The sequence below is a fragment of the Alternaria metachromatica genome (genome assembly GCF_023757995.1).
Source record: "Alternaria metachromatica strain BMP 0045 chromosome Unknown scaffold_26, whole genome shotgun sequence".
NCBI lineage: Eukaryota > Fungi > Ascomycota > Dothideomycetes > Pleosporales > Pleosporaceae > Alternaria > Alternaria metachromatica.
The window spans coordinates 316,784-339,773 of NW_026055517.1; the positions used below are offsets into that span (position 1 = coordinate 316,784).

Below are 22,990 nucleotides of genomic sequence, written 5' to 3' on the forward strand. Positions count from 1 at the left end.
CGGGTGATTAGCTGGTCATCATCGCCGATTGGGTCATCCAGCCTAGCTCGACTCGGATTTCAAGGCACGTCACTTGCCCCGTAATAGATTTTTGACATCCAGACGCCAGTTTAGTGTTGCGAACTATGCCCTACGACATCTCGACGCCACATTTAGCCACGCCTACGTCTTTGGGCAGCTGAACGCGGCATCATGTGCCCGACAAGGCAAAACCGCGACGACGAACAGCACGACCTCATGTTGGGCAATCAAGTAATGAACGAGTGTTATAGACAAACTCAAAAGACAAAAAGGCCCCCGATCACGATCCTGTAGTGAGCCCCATAGTACCTCAGAGTACCCCCGAGTACCTCCGTCGCAATGCCGCCAAGTCATGGAGACGTAGCAATACCCCTCACCCTATCTGCACTCAATCAGAATTGCGCAATGCCGTCCCTCTCGCAGCCTGACAAGAACTGGTTCCAGTCCATCACCAGTCGACGACCTGCCCAAGTGCTCGTGCTGAACTTGCCGTCTCCATTGGCATGACCTGCATCACTCGTACTGTTGTCGGCCTGGCCATCGAGACCATACTCGTGCTCGTCACTCTGCGCCATTCCTGCATCATCATTATCAACCTCGTCCTCCATCTCAGGGATGACCTCCTCGGCTTGTCGAAATAGCCGCTTCGCAGCAGCCGCCTCGCCTACATTCGCGCCTCCGCATCCAAACCCACAGATGCGTCTCCCGCAGGGACGCCAGAATCTGTACTCAGCGACCTGGGGTTCAGAAAGCGGGCAGACGCCGAGCAGACCTGACTCGACGCTGCGATTAGATGTGTAGAAGAGCATGGTACCGGAAGGATCAATGGGCGACGTTGCCTCCGACTCCACGCCGTTGGCGATAGCAAAAGAAGGCGATGCCGGCTGACGGTGGGAAGCTGACGAGAAAGAGCGAATAGATAAAGGTGGAGACGCTGGGTATGCGTTGTGATTGCGAGCGCTGGGATGGACTTCGAGTTCAAGCCTTAGATCTTGCATGGACTTTGGCGATAGGTCTTGGTAACCTTGCTTTCCGGCAAACTTCTTCAGCATGGTCGTACGCGGAGATACACATCGTGATGGACTGACAGGAGGACTCGCGAGACCGGTAATGACTTGCGAGGATGCTGATGGAGTGCGGCATCCATTACGCATCTGCTGAGGACCCAAGAGTACATTGTCGATGAGACCCATCTGTGACGCATGCTGAGCATGTCCATGAGACTCGCAACGAAGGGAAGGCCAGCACGTGGCTGAGCCGTCGATGCTCATCGGGCTCACTGTACGCATTGCAGGGCTCATAGCGCGAGGTGTTGTAGCTCTGTTTCCAGCGTCAGATGCAGGCGAAGGGTAAGCCTCCTTTGCTGGCAGGGTAGGGGACAAGGGCGTGGGGAATCCAGGATACTTTCTTCCAACATCCGTCAGAAGTGACAGTTGTGGCTTCATTGCCCTAGGCTGAGGCAGAGCAGCGCTCATTGTACCCATGTTGTAAACAGGACTATTGTCGCCGTATCGGGGTGGGCTCACAAAGCCATTCGCCGAACCATCGAGCGAGCCCAGCCATGAAGGAAGTCGATCATGCTCATCTGCTGGCATGTGCTGAAAACAGCTGTTTGTGAAGAAGCTTGTGGGACTTGTGGGACTATTGGTATTGCTGGAGCTCGAAGACCCTTCGCCCGTGATACGACGTAGAGCCAGAGCTGTGAGTGGGTTCATCGGCTCCGCTCGGGCGAACCGAGCATCGTCGCAAGACCACAGTCCGCCGTACTGTTGCCACGGAAAGTTTCGTAGGAAATAGTCTTCTGGATACACGTCGTATCCGAGGGTGCGTGCACGGAAGAAGACGTACACGAAGCGGCACTCGGGGAATTGACGAAGTACCTAGAAGAGCAACGTTCAGTAGATGTCATAGAAACGGACTGTGCTATTATATGCAAGAGTCAGGCTTGAGGATGGATGCTCATACATCCCAAGCGGGAAACAAAGGCGGTGATGCAGTGAGCCTGAGCAAAGTTAGCATGCGACAAACGCTTATCGACTAATAACATACATCAGAATCTCGTAAGCAGCGTATTTCTTAAGCTTCCCAGCTCCGCGACGATATGCGTACAGAACCTCGGGTCGAGCTGTCCTGATGCTTTTCCGACCAAGCAGCTTATGCATCGCAGGACTCGTGAGATACATGGGATCGAAGACGACCAGATTGCATGAGCCGTCAAAGCGGCGCTCAAAACCGACAATGCTGATCGAGTGTCCTGGTTGCTGAAGGTAGATAGGCGGTAGAAGAGTCTTGGAGACATTGGATCCGTCGCTGGCAGCCGCTCGCGCAAAATATCGTTCCATGGCAGCGAGGAGAAGCTCATGGGCCGCAATGGCGCGACCTTTATTGTCGCTGAACTGCTCGACAGCGCAGTTGATTTCTGAGTTGAGGAAAAAGGCTTGAGCCTGCTACATATTAGCAGAGAACAGTTGAAGGTGAGTAAGATGTTACCTCTGGTGTGCCGATGTACTTTCTGGTATCACGTATACCACCAGTTTGGACACGGCCGATTGAGTTGATGCCTTTATCCCAAGCATCTTCAATGTGATCTTGCATCTTCAGAATAGTCGGCAGCCGTCCTGGGAATTCTTCGTAGCCTTGAGCCTTGGCGCCTTGGATGTAGGACAGCAGCATTTGTATGTTCCGGTAACCGCAAAAGCCGCCTTCGCTTGGGGTTTTACCGACGTGGAGTGTCGATGGATGACAGTAATATGCTTCCTTCACGGTCCGATCAAGAGCAGATAGTTGGGCGAGGATGGGAATGATGCCTGGCGTCTCGTTCTGCACCTGATCATGCTTGATGAGGCGACCATCTCGGCCGATGCGGTTGACGGCAGTGATCTTGGGGCCGGCATCCAGCTGATCGTGCAGCCACCTAGGCATTCGATTTTCCCAAGCGTAGGGTCCCAGTTCGGATTTCTGCGGAGATTAGCTACGCCCTGCCAAAAGGAAGATTGACTTACACCTAGCCGAGCACTTTTGATCGGTGGCTTGACGGACTTATCGGGTTTCGCAAAAGGATTAAAGCCTAGAATACTCCTTCCGATGGTACTCTTCTCGCTCTCATCGGTGTCGCGCCGATGCCGATGTGGGTGCTTCTTCGATTTGCGGCCGTGACCATCAGTCCTCTTCAAAGCATCTGACAAGTCTGTGCTGAAACTTCGCTCGGATGTTGTGGTCCTTGCCTGACTTGCATGGGAACGACGTGATGAGGTCGAGCCTTGCATAGTAGCGGATGAATGATGAGAATGATACTTTCCTGTAGTCTCGTCAAATGATAAAGTTTCTGCGTTGTGGTATTCGAGATGGTCGTTGAAGTCGGAGAGAGGAACGACTTCGCCGCAGTTGGGGTCAGGGCACACTGTAGTGCTTTCCTCCTCTTCTGAGTCGTCGGAGGAAGGCGTGTCCTCAGTGTCGTGGCGGAGTGAGGAAGGCCTGAGGGGCAACGAAGGGGGTAACGGTTCTGGGTCGTCTTCTATCACGAAAGGAGAGTTCTCGGTATGCACTTGCTCAAAGTGTAGTTGCAGAATGTAGTCATCTTTCTGAAGCACGGTGAAGTCACACATGGGACACTCCAGAAGCTCCATCTTGCTCGTCATCGCTGTGCAGGTGATATCCTGCGTGTGAAGGCGTCCAGCACTTTCCTGTCCCAGGGATGTACGGTGAGTGACAATTTGGGGTGACACGTTGTTCACGTGTATGGAAACCGTCACCTCGTGCGTATACGGCTGACTATGTTGTGGCAGTCGCTGTGGGCTTCCGTGGCTTAGCATGACGAACGCGGTTCAGACGCAGACGAAACAGCAACCCACGAGTTTGGTAGACTGCACACATACTGGAGACTCGCTTATGAGGTAAAGGCGTTGTTTGCAAGGAAACGATGGCGTTGGCGGTGAAGATGAAGCCGGGGTGGACGTGAAGAAGGTGCGACGCTCGTGGGTAGCCGAATGAGGAACACAAACAAACACGCCAAGACGCGTGACGCGATATCAGTTGCAAGCTTGAACTTAGGATGCGAGTTCAATGCAAGCTACGTCTATGGTGTGAAGATGATGGGTGTTGCTAACAAGTGGGTCGCAGCGAGGCGGTCAGCCGGGCATGACATTGGCGGTTGGATTGGCATGGCTGTTGCATCTTCACAGCTTTGCAAGCGCGTAGTATATGAAGACTGGCGCATGTCGGAGGTTAGCAATGGTTGTAATAGGTGAAGTGTCAAGCTACGTACAAGTGATGGGCATTCAAACGGTCAAGTCGCCTACGTCATTAAATCGCCAAGACTTCAAAGATAGCATCTGCGGCGGGTCTTGCGATGTCCGCAGACCTTCTTCCCAATGCTGCTCCGGACCCCGCGCGCACGTCGGATTGCTTGGGACAACGCGAATCGCACGCAATGGCGAAGAATACCGCTGCGATGCTATTCTTCAGCCAATTCGGTGGATCCGCCATGGTTCCAAGAGCTGCGCACCGAAATGTTGCAGCGAGATGTCATACACCTTCCTGAGTTCATCGCCACTCCGCACGAATTCAAGCTATCGCAAAGCATCACGGGTTTCCTACCTCAAGAATGGTGCTATGCCCCCGGTGTGCGTAGTCGCATGGTGCCGTTTGGCCATCACTTGATATGGTTCAATCCCGCGGTCCTGACAAACGAATTACTCCCAGATGGAACAGACGCGTCGCAGAGCCCGGGCGGGCCGTGGGTTCGGCGCATGTGGGCTGGCGGCTCGATACAAATACGACCCGACGAGTATTACGACCGTAACCGCGGCTTTAGAGTCGACTTTCCAATGTCTGGGACGGAGCACATAAAGCATGTCCGACTGCACGGAGAAGGCGACACTGCCAAGATCTTTGTCACGATCGAGCGGCGTTTTGCACGGGTGGACATCGTAGGGAGAGCGTACAACGCGAAGCATGGCAAACTGGGAAAGAATGGAGGTAAAAAACTAAAGACTTATCTCGAGCAGCAGTTGCGAGACGGCGACGATTGGGGCGACGCCATCGTGAAGGAGGAGCGTAACCTCGTCTTTTTCAAGGAGCGCCCCGCTGCCGAATTGGAGGCAGTCAAGGCCGGGCAGATGGCCACCGTGAAGTATCTGCAGCGTGCGTACTCTGACAACCCTCCCGACTATCTACTGACTCTATGTAGCGCCTGGGAAGCCAGACTTCTCCCACGCCCTCACACCCGATCGCGCCCTTCTTTTCCGCTTCTCTGCTCTTACCTTCAACGCCCATCGCATACACCTCGATCCCGAGTACGCCCGTAACGTCGAAGGCCACCGCAACCTGCTAGTTCACGGTCCTCTTTCCCTGCTCCTCATGTTGAAAACCATAAGCCATCATGTGTATGCACAAACCGGGGGAAAGCATGATCTGGAGTCGATCGAATATCGCAATCTAGCGCCGCTGTACTGCGACGAGGAGATGCGCATATGCGGCTTGGAGAAGAAGAAATTGCAATATGGCAGTATATACGATGTATGGATTGAGGGGCCGACTGGAGGTGTTGCTGTCAAGGGCACTGTTTACACCACAGTAAAGAATACTAAGCCGAAACCGCTGGGACCCGGCTCTAGGAGGCCAGACATTACAGCACTCAATGCTACCGCCAAGAAGACGCCAAAAGCGCAAGAGCCTACCACGACTCCTGAGTCCTCGACGGGTTCTGAGCCTGTATCTCAACCCCAAGGTGAGACTCCAAACAAATCTACTCCCAGTGAAACTACCTCTCAACCATCATCTAGAGAAGTAACCCCCACAGCCGCACAAACAACAAGCCGAGCGCCCCGTCGCAAGCGCGCCTCCAACACCACGGCCTACAACTTCATTTCCCTCCCTCCCAGCAAAGCACCGTCTGCTCGCGTCGTCGACTCGTACAAGCCAGTAAAACCGACGATATCGATACGTTCAAGGGAGATCATACGACGCGCTCGTCGGCGTGCCCCGAAGGAGATTCACGTCAAGCCTATACTGCTGGTTCGCAGGTTCGATGCGACACCGTATACCCCAGACCCTGTTCGCACGGCTTCGAGACACAGCAGATACCTGAGGGAGGGCGCTAGGAAGATCGAGAAGCCTAGTGTGCGCTTTGTTGCGGAGCAGCTGTCGGAGCGTGCGGCGCTGAGGAAGAGGATCGGCTTTAGATATGTGCATCGTTGAGGTCTTCGCTCGATGTTGGCGGTATTGTATCCTTTGTATGTATGATCATTGTGTAGATACATAAGTTCGACGGCACACTTTCAAGCACTTCCTTTCTTGCTTGTGCACCATCTCGTCATGAGCCGGCACTAAGTCGACACGGAGTCTCCTCGGTGGCTGGTCGGACAATCGATCTTACACACGAACCCATTCTCATCACGCCGACAGACGAAGAAGTTTGGTTATGTCTCTCATCTAGAAAAAAACGGACGCGCACCAAAACAGGCGGAAAAGGTATTGTATCATGTGTGTTCAAACGACCCTCTAATGACGCTACCAGGCGAGACGATCCCGAATGAATTGCCATGTGGCTGTATTTTCAAGGCTTCATCGTCGTGAAGTGTAGTACTACTGCCCGAGACTTTTCTTTACGGCGCTTGGACGATGATGGTGGTGTTGTAGGATGATTCCTTTCCAAAGGTGGACGTGCGCCGTTCGGTGGGTGAGTATCTGTGTCTAGTTGTCTTTGATCATTGGCTTGAAGCTACGGACTCTTTGCTTGACGTCGCAGCGACCAAAGTGTAGTCCTTTTGGAATTGTCTAATCAACCAAACTCTGTGTGACAGCGCTGTTATGCACAGCTTGTACGGTCTGCGGCCCGTTGTTTACCTGTTTGTCGTAAAAGTCTTTAAGCTTCTCCTCCAGAATTTGCTTTCGATGGGCCGTTTGACCAAACGATTGATTTTGGATCATCTCTTCCTTGTTCATCCGCATGGAGAGTTGTGCCCGAGGGTTGAGCTGATACCATGATTGTTGTGAGAGATTAAGCTTTGATCCTGTCGATCTCTGGATTTGAGCTTCTTCTTCAATGCTCGATAAGGCCGCCATGAGTACAGGATCCACATCCCTGGAAAATTTCTCGAGGCTTTGGATCTTTCGTTCTGCAAACTCGCTCAAATCTTGCAGCTTCCCGCAGAGCTCCTCTAGGTTGCTTCTTGCTGCCGGCTCTGCGCGTAGCAGCTTATCCTCGATCAAAGTCAGAACGAGCTCCGTCGTCGTATCTGAATGACGGAGATGTCCACGAAGATAGTCGTGCCATTTTCCTACCTCTGGTAGAACATGAAAGCCGTCGTGGAACCGATCTAAATTCAGGCCGTCTTGGCTGTTAGTTGGGGATAGCTGTCGAAGCCGTTCATATTGACGTATACCCTGAAACCCCAGGACTGTCCATGTCGCGGCGACTGACAGTACACAACCAAATGACCAGGCGTCAATAGACTGCGAAACTCCGGTCGAGGTGCCGTCTGGCTGTTTCATTCGAGACACTTCAGGTGCACCCACGGAGAGTTAGCAACATTCTGAAGTCTTTTGGCATCACGAAGACTTACCATACGTGTCAGTACACCCCCTTATTGAGGTTGTCGTTTCAGAGCCGTCATGCCCTTCGATACCAGTCTCAAAACTGGAAAAGCCGAAATCTGCCAGCTTCAGCCGTCCACGAACGCTGAGAATGTTGTCGGGCTTGATATCTGCGTGTAACCTTTTCCAGGTCAGTACTGAAGTTCGTAGGGTGTCAGGGATACAAACCCCCGAATTCCGGGTTCAAGGTAATGAACATGGCGGATGGCTTCAGCAACTTCGAAGAGTGATTTCCAGTTTCGTAGTATCTCCTGTGCTTGTACTGGTGGAACGTTGGTCTCGTCCGCCCATGCTTGGTACAAGTCTCTCTCGCCATATTCCAACAAGAGATTGTAAGTACCCTCCCGCTCTTTTCCATCATGATAGTCGTGAGTATATGAACCTAGACACTTCAGTATGGGCACTTTATCGCTCGTGCTTAACATAGAGAATGCCTTCTTTTCGGTCTCGAAACACTGTCTTTTGTTACCATGGTAGGACTTGAGCGCCATTTGGTAACACTTGAGAAGGTCAGATCAATCTAAGAGCATGTTTTCATAAGTTTTACCTCTCCAAAATGCTCGTCCATGTAACATGAGTCTTGTAGTGCAATTGTAAGCGCCTCATCCGAAACAAGATCCTTTTGCACAGCCACCCAGTATATCGACGCAGTCCCCCCCTTCTCGAGAAGCCTTGTCTTCCAACAATAGGGAGGGATGATTTTCGTGCCGGATAAATCCATGTCCATGTCCAGTGTCAAAGACAATGGACAATACGCCCACTTCTCCTCGTGGAAAGCCCTGATGATAGTCTTTACTTCGTCACTACCTACAACGGTAGCCAGCCGTTCGCGAAGGGCCTGATCGTCTTTGCTATGTAAAGGGACGTCATCAGACATGTTGGTTTTGTCGTGACTTTTCATGGTGGCCATCTGTTTGAGAAGGGTCTGATCGTTTTCGCTATACGTAGTGGCGTCATCAGAGATGTCCGCTTCGTAGAAACGGTCGATGGGGTGATCGTGCCTTCGTTTGAGGAGCAGGCTGAGTATCTGAAGGCAAGATTGTCCGACTTCGGATATCCTGGTAGGCTTGAACGGTAAGCGTCCATGAGGCAGAAGAATGCGTGACGATCGAATGAAACAAGACCAGGTGTGGGAAGGTGGTGCACAGAAGTCTTGTTGTGCACTTGTGTCTACAACGGTACCAGACTCGGATTCGGACTTTGCTGAAGCAGGGCTGACGACGGGTGGCATTTCGCGCAAAAAACATTCCAACTTCGTAAGGCTGCGGCCTTCGGAGGCTTTCCTGTTCCACCATGCTTGCAGGGCGTGAACGTGCACAATCTTGCGCTTGCAGCTGCAAGACTCATTAGAGCCGCATTCGTTCTGACACGCGACGCGACGCGTCCATTGTGACTCCAACAGAACCTCAAATTCATCTCTAAAAGGTAGGGACCAAGGCTCTTGCTGGTATGCGCCTGACATTGTGACGTGAGCATCAGGCTTTGAAGACCTTACGACAAAATAAGCATGGTAGAAGGGCCAAACCAGCGGCAGATGGTATCGTTTTCGTGTCCAAAGATATTTGAAGTGGAGCTAAGGTAGATCGAGCAAGGCATGCGCACATTGAAGTCAAGAAGGGGAATGACGAGACGAGAAAACAAGCAGCAAGTTGGGGTGGCAGAGCCTCAGTAGCGCGAGCGGGCACATATTAACCATGATTAGTGATTTTCAACCTTGTGCAGCCTGGGACAGGGGCTATGCTGAGGTCGCACCAATAGATGCATGGAGAACAAATGTGGCCGCAGCACAAGGCTGAATTCGAGCTCAGCTGCTCGCCCATCATTGCATTGGCCATGCATCGACTAATGAGCGGTACATATCGAGGGTCACATTGCGATACGCGATGGCTTGGAAAAGTCCCGATAGTATGTATGCGAGATCGAGAATGAAAAATCTTGGTGTTGAAAGGAAGTCTACAGAGTGACAAACGCCACCTGGGCAGTTCGCTAAGCCCCACCGACCCACTTTCCGTAGGTGTGTACCTCGAAGGCGGCTACCCGCCGCAACTGAGTGTCAGCTCCTGACACTGCAACCTGACACATTACGCGCCAAACTATGATGAATGGCCCACGTTCATAAATCGTAGGCTTGCGTCGAGGGCCGCCACATACTGGAATATTGAAAGTCCTCATGGCGATCTTACCTCGAGCCTCGCACGGACACCCGTCAACCAGGCTTGCGTTCATCGCCTGCATATCGAGGAAGGGTAGTTCGGCGTTTTCCGAATCCCGGTACATTCATTGCAAAGCGGGATATCGATGCTTTCAGTCCCTTTGCTGGGCCCTCAATGGTCACGTTTGCTGTATCAGGGCTATCGTTTGGTGACATTTGCACATAGGGATCTGCTTCTGAGGATGGGGGAGCCGTACACAACATTGCGCGCTTCATGCGCTCAATAAGTGTCACCTCTCTTTCCGATGCGCCGTAAAGGTGAAATGCCAACCATGCTCCAGATAGTGTCAGAGCAGTGAGTGGTATCGTGACCTGAAGCCACCGCTTCATGGCGAGGTTAGAGAACGAGCCGTTTTCGAAATTGAACGAATTTTGGTTCTGGTCCTGATACTTCACTATGTCGGTGCTGAAGAAGGTCTAATGTTGATAAGAGACAGCAGTCATGACAAGGATTCCGAACTTACTGAGACAAATGTAGCCGGAAGGTAGATCAGAGTCAAGATCGTGATGATACGCATGACGACCGTATCTCTTTGGAGATTCATGTTCATCTGTTCCGTTCTGTCCGAGAACTGGATTTGGATATGCTGCGATACTAGCTGCTTTCTGTCGCTGATGCTGTCCACCAGAGACTTGGCTCGAGCAAATTGTATCTCAAACTCCATAGTAATATCATCGAGCTGCGAGATGAAGGCAGACAATTGATCCTCGCACGACCTTCTCAACGAGAAAGGGAAGTCCTTGAGAGCGACCACGTTCAAGTAAAATTTGCGTAGGTTTCTCAGGTTCTTCGAATTACCTTCCAGTACCATTGCTGCTTCGCTCACTTTGTCTTGCCAATAGTGTAGGTCTTGGATAGTCCAGGAATCGTATCGTCTGTATGCATGACCTGGCTTGTGAATTCCATCAACAGCTATTCGATACTGTAGCACCCCAAATTAGCGTTAACATATAAATGAACGAGCGCACTTACTTCTTGCTCGACTACTTTCTCGAGCCAGATGATGTACCACCTCCAATCCTCTGTGGACCACTGACAGTAAAGAAGATGCGTCAACAGCGTTGCATGAAAACAGGAGATCGTGTCGCCATACATCTTATTGTGTGGCCGACCAGCTGGTCTGGTGAGTTCTTCGTAATGATCGCGCAAGTCCTTACCGCCCTTAGTCACAACCCACAGGGTCGTTCCATACTCGACGTCAAACCGGTGGTAAACTGCAGCGTCTTGAATCGACCATTCATCAAGCTTAATGTCTATGCAACTCTGGCTTTTCCGTTGTACACCCCTCATATTGTAGCAGAGTTGAAAATGCTTGCCGCTTCGGCCCAACTCAGGTGCTGAATGTCCGTTCGCAGAATCTTTGAGATGTATTTGCTCACGAAAACCACTGGAGTGAGGGTCTTTTGAATCGCTTCGTCCGCCGAAACCCAACATAAAGTCCAGGTAGGAGGGCATGATCTGATGATAGGACAGGATGCGACAAAGACTGTCTCGGGTAGTGTTCAGCTGGGCTCGCGAATTCTGACCATGGAGGTAACTGAACCATTAGCATTATTAACGTATGGAGGGATTGGGGTATCTTACATGAACCGGCATCTTGGATCTCTCTTTCGAGCGACAACATACTGTACGTTGGGGTCGGTGGCGTCTTGCTCGATATCTACAGCCAGCCACTTGCTAAGTTTAGCTGGTGTATGGACGTACAACTTTTCTCGTTCTGTGAAAATTAATGCTCGCCCCAGTATCGCTTTACTGTAATATTTCTTACTTTTCCCATCAGCCGTGCCGATGTCAATCACCGGAATCTCGAAAAGTATGTCAACCTGGTGACCCATGAGACAAAGGTCATTCTCAACTTGATCAAGATGCTGTTTGTAGAAGCAAAGCTTTAGGCTGTTTGAGAGAAGATCGCTAGGGATGAGGTTTTTTGGATAGTCGTTACTGTTGAGGTAAGATACCTGCAGCTCTACGGGTATCTGACATGCCATCTCGGAGCTTCAGATTACCTGGGTATCATAGATCGAAAGAGTATCGCTTAGTAAGGGTGAACGCAGGAACGAGGATACATTTATCGATCTGGAGATGAAAACAAGAATACCGCAAAAGGATGACAGTGCCTGATATGTCGCGGCTGACAGGTGGTTTGGTAGGTGCGAAGCCTTACGTCAGGGATCCCCTCTTCTACTCCAGGGCTGGGAGCCCTCACCGGAAACAGAATACGGTACGCGGACCAAGCATCAGACACCGATTGATGCGAAGCTAGCATGTATAGCCTCGCTTTTATTACCTAGGTATCAATTATGAGGCTGAGTTTTGTACGTCCTCTGGTTCTGGCGAGATCGAGTGACGCCGCTCGAGCTTCGCGGGCTTAGGCGCATCTCTCCTGTTCCTCAGCTCCCTGCGATCTTCCTATATCACCTCAGCCACGTCCACGAGCACACAAAGGGAAGAAAACCAGTTACTCACTTCCGTCAGCCTCGTGGGTACTTCAAAAAGCCACTTATCGTTGACCTGCATGCCTAATCAGCATCGTATTACGTCAGAAATGAACGTGACACACCCTGTATGGCTTGAAATTCCACCTGGGCCATTTGCCTCTCAAATACTCTTCAATCTCCGCCCATGGAAAGTCGTCATATGCAGAATATGTGTCCTGAACACGATTGCTCTGCCTTTCAGATGGAAAAGCCGGTCTGCGCTGAGCTTGACGCGCTCGTTCCAGTGCTGGGTCGGCCGGTCGGGTGTAGCGCGGCATTCCAGCAGATGATGTATGATGGACGCCGGCACGGTGAAGATGCAATTCCCGCAGTGTGAATCACATCATCTGAAATTAGACGGCAGGCTGACTGTTGACGCGATAGGTCTGTTGCGCTACTTATTTAGGATCAGGCGCAGGAGGCTGTCGACACGTAAAGCCCTACGATTTGCCGACTTGTCAAGAACCGCAGCTGGAATGCAAGACCTATCTTGATGCCCAATTCGGTGTGACGACCCCGCAGTTCCTAGGGTATACCCAAATGAATTCAAAAGGCCGAGTTCGCTCAAAAGCAGATGTATGTAGATTTATCTACGAGATGCAATACGGCTAGGCAGCTACACACCCGAAATTTTCGGGTCGAGCAGCACAGCTCGCTTGCTTTTGCTTCCTTTGTATGTGTCGCACGAGTATATCATTGGCTAGCGGCTTCAGCCACTATATATGCATGTGCGTCATGCTGCATACGTGCTCTTCCACTTTATATAATGATGAAACTGAATAGGCCTGCAGCCTAAACTAGAACAAAATTAAGCAAACAAGAAGACCTAGCGTCGAGACAGGCTTCGCGGTGTTGAGCTTTTCCCTCGAATGTGATGCTTCGCAAATGATAGTTCGAGATCTCAATGCTCGGGCAGAGCCGCATCGTGTGATCAGCAGCGCGCTGCTCGAAGACGCCTCGGTCTACGTTCCTACATGGTAGGGCAATTCACATCTGTGAAATGCCATTCCTCCTTGTAGCACACGCGCCGGCGTGACGGTCGTGCAGCTGTGAAGACAGCATGTGTAACAGCGAACGCAAAGTATTCAGCTACCAGGCCGCAAAACACAACACTTCGCGAGGACCGTTTACGAAGACGATAATTACCTGCGCCTAAGCCAGCGTTCACACCTACACCTGCGCAAGCCCCACAACATATGGATCCAACTCGACTTGCGCCTCCAGTATTTGGTACTGGCGGAGGGGGCAACGGCGATATTGCAAGTCAGAAGACCTTGACGGCAGAACAGAAGAACCAGTGCCCATACGGCGACACACGCTGGCCTCCTGCTAATATATCGATATCCAAGCCTCTACACTTGTTGAGCGACGAGAGTGAGGAGCCAATATACTACCACTTGATACACGAAAACAACAGCCCTCAAGTCGAGTTCTGGAAGGGCCCGGTGAAGGCCCAAGCCACGGCCGCCTACGCGGAAAAAGGCCTTACTTTACCAATATCGAAGATAGGGAAGAGCAAAAAAGAGGTGAAGGCTGCAAAAGAGAGAGCGCTTGAAGATGAAGCGCCGAGAGCGAAGACGGAAATTGAGCAGGCTAGGGATACGAAGATGCTGAAAGAGTTGAGCAGTGGACCGAGGGGAACACTCTGGCAGCTTGACGAAGAGCACCTGCACGTTTGGCGATGTATCGAGGTGGTCCAGAAGGTGCATGGGGCGGTGAGCCTTAGTGCCGAGCGGCGGGAAATATTTTCGATGTTCGGTGTTGGCCTCAAGCGCATCGATGGTGATATGTTGATGGTCAGCCAGAAGGCGTAGGCACCTAGCTAACCCAGAGGGATCGGTTGTAGTAGGGTCAATGCACACAACGCTCATCCCCGATAATTGAGTTCCACGCAAAACCTTCGTGTATCTGCGCTCCAGCAGAAATCTCAGGCGCTGACAAACGTGAAACGTGAGGCTGGCGATGGAGTTATGGATCGAAAGCCGAGGCTAGCTCGCGGATGTGGTCATAGCGCCTTCTCGATGATTCCAATCGTCGAGCGACCCAAATTTTTAGAGGCATCGAACATCTGCGACCACTCTTCTCCGCATCCTCCTCTACATCCACACTATTCCTGGTTATCTTGCATAAAGCTGGAGTCTAGGAGCAACATTTGAGATTCCTTTTCCTCTACCTACACATCCCAATTCCGTCACAATGCAAAGAGCTTTCGCATCGCGGGCGCGGACTTCGGCCCTCAACTCGAGCTCTAAGCTCCGGTCCACCAGCTACAACCTCCAGCAGCAGAGGTTTGCGCACAAGGTACGGCAATCATATATTTACGTCGTAAAAAACACGCAAAACTAACGATTGGTAGGAACTGAAGTTCGGCGTCGAGGCACGAGCAGGACTGCTGAAGGGTGTCGACACACTTGCAAAGGCCGTATCAACAACACTGGGTCCCAAGGGTCGCAATGTATTGATTGAGTCGAGCTACGGCTCCCCCAAGATTACCAAGGGTATGCACGAGTTCCGCCGCCGTCTCTAACATTGCCCGCTGACATCATTCCAGATGGTGTAACAGTCGCAAAGGCTATTTCCCTCCAAGACAAGTTCGAGAACCTCGGAGCCCGCCTGCTCCAGGACGTCGCCTCCAAGACCAACGAGGCTGCCGGTGACGGTACCACCACTGCCACTGTCCTTGCCCGCGCCATCTTCTCCGAGACCGTTAAGAACGTTGCCGCCGGATGCAACCCCATGGACCTGAGGCGGGGTACTCAGGCCGCTGTCGAGGCCGTCGTCGAGTACCTCAGGGCGAACAAGCGGGACATCACCACCAGCGAGGAGATTGCGCAGGTTGCCACCATCTCTGCCAACGGCGACACACACATTGGCAAGCTCCTGTCCAACGCCATGGAGAAGGTCGGAAAGGAGGGTGTCATCACCGTCAAGGAGGGCAAGACCACCGAGGACGAGCTTGAGGTTACCGAGGGTATGAAGTTCGACCGCGGATACATCTCCCCCTACTTCATCACCGACACCAAGACCGCCAAGGTCGAGTTCGAGAAGCCTCTCATCCTCCTCTCTGAGAAGAAGATCTCCGCCGTCCAGGATATCGTCCCCGCTCTCGAGGCCTCTCAGCAGCTCCGCCGTCCGCTTGTCATCATTGCTGAGGACATTGACGGCGAGGCGCTTGCCGTCTGCATTCTCAACAAGCTCCGTGGTCAGCTCCAGGTTGCTGCCGTCAAGGCTCCCGGCTTCGGTGACAACCGCAAGTCCATCCTTGGCGATCTCGCTGTCCTGACAAACGGTACTGTCTTCACCGACGACCTCGACATCAAGCTCGAGAAGGCCACTCCCGACATGCTCGGTTCTACCGGATCCATCACCATCACCAAGGAGGACACCGTCATCCTTAACGGCGAGGGCAGCAAGGACCAGGTCTCCCAGCGCTGTGAGCAGATCCGTGGCGTCATCAACGACGCTACCACTTCCGAGTACGAGAAGGAGAAGCTCCAGGAGCGTCTGGCCAAGCTCTCTGGTGGTGTTGCCGTCATCAAGGTCGGTGGCTCCTCCGAGGTTGAGGTCGGTGAGAAGAAGGACCGCATCGTCGATGCTTTGAACGCTACCCGTGCCGCCGTTGAGGAGGGTATCCTGCCCGGTGGTGGTACTGGTCTCCTCAAGGCCTCCGCCAACGCCCTCGGTAACGTCAAGGCTGCCAACTTCGACCAGCAGCTCGGTATCACCATTGTCAAGAACGCCATCACCCACCCCGCCCGCAAGATCGTCGAGAACGCTGGCGCCGAGGGCTCCGTCATCGTTGGCAAGCTCATCGACGAGTACAAGGGTGACTTCAACAAGGGTTTCAACAGCGCCAAGGGCGAGTACGTCGACATGATCGCTGCCGGTATCCTTGACCCCTTCAAGGTTGTCCGCACTGCTCTCGTTGACGCTAGCGGTGTTGCCTCGCTTCTCGGAACTACCGAGGTCGCTATTGTCGAGGCACCCGAGGAGAAGTCTGGACCTCCAGGCGGCATGCCTGGCGGTATGGGTGGTATGGGAGGCATGGGCGGAATGGGCTTCTAAACAAGTGAAGTCTAGCCGTCTGTTTTCTTCTTCTTATACCCCCATTCCGTTATAATGACTTTAGTCTTATGCCTTTCCCAGCGATGATTTATGTACACGATATTGGGTTGGTCTCCGCTCTTCACTCATGATTTCTCAAAAGCGCAGCATTGTTGGATATTTGGTTTTTATTGTACAATATTGTGTAAGGATCTCCTGGGAAGGACAAGATGTATAAAGTGACGAAGGAAATATGAACAAGTTCAAACGAGTTTTTGAGATGCACAACATATGCTTGAGTTATGAATGCTGCAAGGAATAGGATTGGTGGATCACCTCTTACATGGGAAAAACTGAACACCTGCCTCCTAGAAGTCTGCGTTACCTTGAAGAATATGTGAACGCTAACCCTTATACTAACATACACAGCAGAATACCTGTTCAGCCTGTTCCTTGTATGAGGTGGGATGCTGTGACGACTGACAGGGCGTTGCTGTGGCGGCAGAGCCAAACTAAACCTTGTAACGTGTCTGGTATCGTGCCGTGCTCCAGGGCTTGAAAGAACCCCACTAGGGTACGTGCATCGAGAAAACCCCACCCCACCTGCCACTACTCGCTCAGCCTCAGCAATCACACTCTCCTCCTCCGCCTTTTCTCCCGCAAACACATCAACTATCCACCCAGATCAGTTTTCTCTATTGACGTAAGCTGCCACCGCTCCATGGCCGAACAGGCTGCCATTCCTTCACTGCTGCATCTTCGCACGCGGCAATCGCAACGATGACGACGACGCTGACAGGCAACCACAGTACTGATAAAGCTACCTGGCGCCTCGACCCCCCTCTAGCATCCTCTACTTTACACATCCGACATTATGGTGAGAATCTTTGAGATGCGTTATTAGGGGACTCGAACTAACCACGGATACAGGCTCAATCCGGGTACGTACTGCAAAACAAACAACAGGGCATCAACAGCTGTCGCTGCCCGACGACCGCGCCCGCATAGCTCCCCCTGCCTCCACCACCACCTCGACACCCGTCTCGCGCACCCTTCTATCGCCCCCGCACGTACTAACCACGACGCAGTGTCTCCGTCTCGCCCGAGTGCATCAGCACCTTCAACGAGCTCAAGCTTGGCAAGGACATCAAATGGATTATCTACAAGATCAGCGACGACTGGAAAGAGATTGTCGTCGAGGAGACTTCCAAGGAGGCCAACTTTGACGTCTTCCGCGAGAAGCTGCTCAACGCCAAGAGCAAGGACCGCAAGGGCAAGGAGGGCATTGGCGGTCGCTACGCCGTGTTCGACGTCGAGTACGAGCTCGAAAGCGGAGAGGGCTCCAGGAGCAAGATCACTTTTATCAGCTGGACGCCAGATGATGCGGCGCAATACGTACGTCACAACAGCGGGAAGAGGATTGTTTGGGAAAGATTGACTAACGAGTGACAGCCCCGCATGATGTACTCATCCTCCAAGGAAGCCATCAAGCGCGCCCTCAACGGTCTCGCCGCCGATATCCAAGCCAACGATGCCGACGACATCGAGTTCGAGAGCATCAAGAGCCGTGTCTCCAAGGGCCGCTAAGCGCCTCCTCCCCCACCTTCCCTTCCGACCTGTCGATTTCGCGCACCTGTTAGTATGGAGGAAGAAACGACTGCGGTTGGTAATGATATGAAATGAAAACGATTCGAGCGGTTGATTGGCAGCGGTCATGGCATAGCGAGCTTTTGCGCATGATGATTACAGACGAAACATGCGATATGTGGGCAGTGATAGTGCTGGGTGTAACTTGCATTATCAGGCTTGGTATGCTTTTGATAGGCTAAACTGGTCAAATTGTCGTCGATGGACAGCTCTCTGTGTTGGAAGCCTGCATGATGTGACCTGTGCGTTGATTCTTGTGGTATTATTTCCGGGTATCTGCGAGTGCAATTGTTTGACCCCAGCAGCTATGCCAGATCACTACTTGTTCTGTTCCCACGCTCCTCTGAATACGCCCAGTAACCTTTCGCTCTCGTCCGCGTCCTTGGTCCTCTGGAGAACAAAGTTCTTAAGATCGCCCCAGAACTCGTCTGTCGCAACGACTTCCTTCCCGTGCCCAAGTGGCGCATCTGCAGCACCAGTCGCTGTACCCGCAGCTGTCTCCCCAGCGCTAGCAAGTCCCTTCTCGCTCTCCGTCGGCGGCGCGACAGCAGGCGGACTCGTCACCGGTGTCCCTGCCGACGCCAGACTTGCAGCCCCACCCAGAGCAGCCCCAGCCATGACCATAACCCCAAACTCAACTTCACTACCCGCATCCGTGCCTATAACTTCCAATAGTGTCTTTGAATCTGTGACAGGCTTCTTCTTATACAGAATCTTTATCTTGGCTGCTGATAACGAGGCTTGCGTCGCGTACTGTTGTTTGAGGTCGTAGACGGAGGTTTTCGATGGGTCGATTGAGCTGAGTGGGATGGTGGGTGTGGTTGGCTTCATGGGTTTGAGCGTCACCGAGATTGACGAGGAAGAGGGTGTGGAGGCATCGTCGCTGGTGGTGGGTTTGGGGTTCGGTCGTTGCGGGTGGGGTGGGTGTGGGAGGCGGGGGAGGGTGTACTGGTGGGGTAGTCAGTTTCTAATAATTGCGCGTATGGATATGGAATATGTAGAGGATGGGCGGCGAGGACTTACTGCGCCTTGTGCGGGATATTGGCGTGCGTCTGCAATGTGATCGCTGGACAGCTTGGGTGGGCGGGCGTCTAGGGCGCTGAGGAACGATTTGCAGAATGCGAGTTCTGACATGATGGATGTCTGGAGGCTTGCTGAATGCGGATTTGGGTAGTGTATCGGTATCGTGGGGTTGCGCGCGGGTCGAAGATGTGTATAGCTCCCGTGCGATGACGCTGTTGGTGTTGCGGGACAGTGGACCGCAGCAGCTCGACCAGGGCAAAGAACGCGCTAAGCCCAAAGGAAGTCCGCTAGCGTGGAAAAAGTTCCAAAGTGCTAGCGAAAGTTCGGTGTTCGCGCTGCTGGTTCACGCTGCCATCTCTCAGTAATTCGACCTTTTTGTTTTACCGCCCACTAAACAACTGCGGGATAAATCTGTCGCCATGGGTCAAGGTCGCCGTATGAAGAAGCAGGGCATGCCCGATGTCCTCGACGAATCGCTAGTTACGAGGAAGCGAAAAGATGCGCCCGACGCTGTAAACCCGGAGCGCAAGAAGAGGAGCAGGACAGCTGCAAGGGAAGCTAAGGAGGCCAAGGCCAAATTGGTACCCAAGACGAGGGTAGCTGGAAAGCCCGTCAAGCCTGTGAAGCAGCCTCTGAAGACGGCTGCGGCTGTCGTGAACGGAGCGAAAGCAAAGGCAAAGAAGTCGGCGCCTCTACCACCTTCGGACGATGAGGACGACATGTCCGACATTGAAGACTCCGATTTGGAGAACATCAACGTTACCGGACTTGATGCGCTCGGTAGCGCATCCGAAGGCGAAGACGACGAAGACATGGACGACGACGACTTCGGCTCCGACGTTGTAGATTCGGATGACGATATCAGGCGAGGCGCGGCCATGTGGTCAGACGACGATGACGAGGAGGACGCCGAAGAGAAGCTCACAGCCGCCAATATTGCTGGTCTGTCTACGCGATTGGACATGCAGAAGGCGATTGAGGATGCGGAGGCGCAAGCCGAGTTGGAGGAGAGCAACATGCAAACCAACATCGTCGCGGAGAGACCCAAGATCCTAGAGGACGAGGACGAGGATGGCAGGCCGATCACGAATCTCGTCAACCAGGACATCCAACTATTGCGCACAAGACTTACGGACACAATCCGTGTATTGGACGACTTCAAGAACTTGGCTGAGGAGGGTCGAAGTAGGGCGGAATACAGAGCGTCGCTTTTGAAGGACATCTGTGCTTACTACGGTACGTTTATGATGCATGGGATCCCTATATTTGCGCATACTAATACTATTGATAGGCTACTCCGAATTCCTAGCTGACAAGCTATTGAACCTCTTCCCACCCCGCGAAGCGCAAGCCTTCTTCGAAGCCAACGAAACCCCAAGACCAGTCGTTATCCGAACAAACACCCTCCGAACACACCGAAGAGAACTTGCGCAAAGCTTGATCAACCGCGGTGTACAACTTGAGCCCGTTGGAAAGTGGTCTAAAGTCGGTCTGCAGATTTTCGATGCGCAAGTGCCGCTCGGAGCCACACCTGTAAGCCTGGCATGTAATGAATAATTCGAACCATCACTAATTCTTTCTAGGAATACCTCGCTGGACACTACATTCTCCAGGCCGCTTCCTCGTTCTTGCCCGTTATGGCACTGGCACCCCAAGAAAACGAGCGCGTACTAGATATGGCCGCTGCTCCTGGTGGAAAAACAACACATTTGGCGGCTTTGATGAAGAACACAGGATGCATCTTTGCCAACGATGCCAACAAGGATCGTGCTAAGGGTCTGATAGGCAACATCCACCGTCTAGGCGCGAGAAACGTCATCGTCTCCCACTACTCGGCCCTTGAGTTCCCTAGGGTCATGGGTGGTTTCGACCGTGTACTCCTCGACGCTCCATGCTCTGGTACCGGTGTCATCGCCAAGGATGCCAGTGTCAAGACCAACAAGACGGAAGCAGACTTCATGAAGCTTCCCCATCTCCAGAAGCAGTTGTTGCTCGCCGCTATCGACTCCGTCAACCACCACTCGAAGACCGGAGGATACATCGTCTACAGTACCTGTTCGGTAACCCTCGAGGAGAACGAGCAAGTCGTTCAGTACGCATTGAACAAGCGACCGAACGTCAAGCTCGTAGAGACCGGCCTCACCTTCGGTAAGGAGGGATTCACCAACATCGGCGGCAAGGCCTTCCACCCCTCGATGAAGATGACAAGGAGATACTACCCTCACACATACAACGTCGACGGGTTCTTCGTCGCCAAGTTCAAGAAGATCGCGCCTACCCCGCCCAACGCTGTCGGCGTCAACGAATCCTCAGTTGCAAAGGCCAAGAATACCGCCAACTCCAACGCCCCAGCCACCGAACTTGAGATCGTCGATCGTCGGCCCATCGAAGCGGACAGCGACGATGAATCAGACTTTGGTGGCTTCGACGAGGATGAGGACGAGAAGTACATGGAGAAGGCCAAGGTTAAGACTATGCGCAGGAAGGGCAAGGACCCTAGGGCTGTGGTTCCAAAGGGCGAGAAGGCTGCAAATGGCACTGCCAAGGAAGCAGCAAAGGAGACTGCTAAGGAGTCGCCCAAGAAGGCCGCTAAGGAGTCACCCAAGAAGACTGTTAAGGAGGCAACCAAGGAGTCGCCCAAGGAGACAGCAAAGGTCAAGAATGGCGACGTGAGTGCGAAGGAGAAGGCAGGTAGGAAAGAGAAGAAGGGTGGCGGTATCGAAGTCGCATCTACTCCCAACGGCGTCAGCGCGAAGGAGACCAAGGTTGAGTCTAAGAAGGCGCGGAGAAAGAGTGGTGATAAGAACAAGGCGTAGTGTGTTCTTGGTTTGGAAGGCGGGAATCACAAAAAGCAGGAGTATGGGCTCCTTTTGCTAGATACCAATGCATTCTCGAAAGAGATTTGTCGCTGAACTAGCTGTCGCGTTGATGCTTGGTGGTTTGACATTTAGTGAATGAGGCTGGATCGCTCTTGCGTTTACTCTCGGCAAAAGATTTCGCGCTGGTCGCGACTTCCGTCTCAAGACCTTGACAACAAATCCACGTGCGTGGCAGCTTCTGCCTGTCACACCAGGAAAAGTTTGCATCGCTATATTTCAAGTAGCTGTCTGCCATTACTCGTGATGCCTGACTCGAAATTGGCTACTGCCAAAGAAGCTTGTTAGGTGGACATGTCACCACTGTTTTCAGCAGATCGTCACGATCGTCGCACCCTGGCGGAGATGCCCAACCAATCTTGCCAAACACACGAGCGGGCTCCTTCCCAGGATCTGGTAAGATGAGGTTGCCCACTGAGACCCCAATCCCAGGACCTGGTTCTGAAACCCTCTGCAGCCTCGATTGCAAACTTTGTACCTGCGCGATCGAGCTTCGATGCACGGAAAACGTCTTCGTGGCTTCTAGCGATGCGTCGATGCCTCTGACGTACAGCGCCGCCAATGCGCCCGTTAGACTCCGCAGCTACCCCGGAGTACCTCCACATTTCATCAACCTCAACCATCCTTCCACGTCCCGAAAATCAGCCTGGAAGAGAGACGTTCGTCGTCGCAGTAAGACCGAGGTGACGGCACGGCACATGTCAGGCATGACCGCTCCGTCGACCACTCATCGTCGACATTGCGATGCAGATGCTGCGCCGTAAGCACATGTCCTCGAGTCATCGCGTCGGTCCAAGCAATGCCGAGCACTGAACATCGAAGGGAAGCGAAAGGAAGCGAAGGCTTATTGGCTCAAGGGATGGCGCGACAGCATCTACACAGGAGAACAACAACCTTCACGAGCACATTTTCCAGGGCTCCTTCTGAAAGGACGACAAGACAACATGCCGTAGGATCCGACTCCCTGCATTTTCATTGTCGCTGCGGTCATCATGGTGTTGCGCGGGGAAAACATTTCTTTGCCAATGCCCAGCGCTCCGAGAATCATACCGACGAGTCTCCACTCTGGAGTTCCTGGGGATGCAAGGAGACA

At 52.7% G+C, this 22,990-nt stretch overlaps 8 protein-coding genes across 8 annotated transcripts; 5 read left to right on the plus strand and 3 right to left on the minus strand.

Annotated features, from left to right (window-relative positions):
* Positions 1–413: 413 nt before the first annotated feature.
* J4E83_008714 (uncharacterized protein) lies at positions 414–3,659 on the minus strand (the record flags this gene model as incomplete). The annotated part of the gene is made up of 5 exons (XM_049335608.1): positions 414–1,901; positions 1,987–2,023; positions 2,071–2,465; positions 2,512–2,979; positions 3,024–3,659. 5 exons carry the CDS (start codon positions 3,657–3,659, stop codon positions 414–416), a joined length of 3,024 nt encoding a protein of 1,007 aa, XP_049185344.1.
* An 870-nt stretch (positions 3,660–4,529) lies between these two features.
* On the plus strand, positions 4,530–6,219 carry J4E83_008715 (uncharacterized protein; the record flags this gene model as incomplete). Its single annotated transcript, XM_049335609.1, has 2 exons — positions 4,530–5,163; positions 5,210–6,219. The coding sequence occupies 2 exons, from the start codon at positions 4,530–4,532 to the stop codon at positions 6,217–6,219; spliced, it is 1,644 nt and encodes a 547-aa protein (XP_049185345.1).
* A 579-nt stretch (positions 6,220–6,798) lies between these two features.
* J4E83_008716 (uncharacterized protein) lies at positions 6,799–7,429 on the minus strand (the record flags this gene model as incomplete). The annotated part of the gene is made up of 2 exons (XM_049335610.1): positions 6,799–7,259; positions 7,423–7,429. The coding sequence occupies 2 exons, from the start codon at positions 7,427–7,429 to the stop codon at positions 6,799–6,801; spliced, it is 468 nt and encodes a 155-aa protein (XP_049185346.1).
* Positions 7,430–13,503: 6,074 nt separating this feature from the next.
* Positions 13,504–14,121, plus strand: J4E83_008717 (uncharacterized protein; the record flags this gene model as incomplete). The annotated part of the gene is made up of 1 exon (XM_049335611.1): positions 13,504–14,121. One exon carries the CDS (start codon positions 13,504–13,506, stop codon positions 14,119–14,121), a length of 618 nt encoding a protein of 205 aa, XP_049185347.1.
* Positions 14,122–14,503: 382 nt separating this feature from the next.
* Positions 14,504–16,372, plus strand: HSP60 (chaperonin; the record flags this gene model as incomplete). The annotated part of the gene is made up of 3 exons (XM_049335612.1): positions 14,504–14,608; positions 14,664–14,805; positions 14,859–16,372. 3 exons carry the CDS (start codon positions 14,504–14,506, stop codon positions 16,370–16,372), a joined length of 1,761 nt encoding a protein of 586 aa, XP_049185348.1.
* Positions 16,373–17,225: 853 nt separating this feature from the next.
* J4E83_008719 (uncharacterized protein) lies at positions 17,226–17,938 on the plus strand (the record flags this gene model as incomplete). The annotated part of the gene is made up of 4 exons (XM_049335613.1): positions 17,226–17,228; positions 17,282–17,292; positions 17,440–17,746; positions 17,804–17,938. 4 exons carry the CDS (start codon positions 17,226–17,228, stop codon positions 17,936–17,938), a joined length of 456 nt encoding a protein of 151 aa, XP_049185349.1.
* A 378-nt stretch (positions 17,939–18,316) lies between these two features.
* J4E83_008720 (uncharacterized protein) lies at positions 18,317–19,132 on the minus strand (the record flags this gene model as incomplete). Its single annotated transcript, XM_049335614.1, has 2 exons — positions 18,317–18,946; positions 19,022–19,132. 2 exons carry the CDS (start codon positions 19,130–19,132, stop codon positions 18,317–18,319), a joined length of 741 nt encoding a protein of 246 aa, XP_049185350.1.
* A 308-nt stretch (positions 19,133–19,440) lies between these two features.
* Positions 19,441–21,837, plus strand: J4E83_008721 (uncharacterized protein; the record flags this gene model as incomplete). Its single annotated transcript, XM_049335615.1, has 3 exons — positions 19,441–20,257; positions 20,313–20,554; positions 20,605–21,837. 3 exons carry the CDS (start codon positions 19,441–19,443, stop codon positions 21,835–21,837), a joined length of 2,292 nt encoding a protein of 763 aa, XP_049185351.1.
* Positions 21,838–22,990: the final 1,153 nt, after the last annotated feature.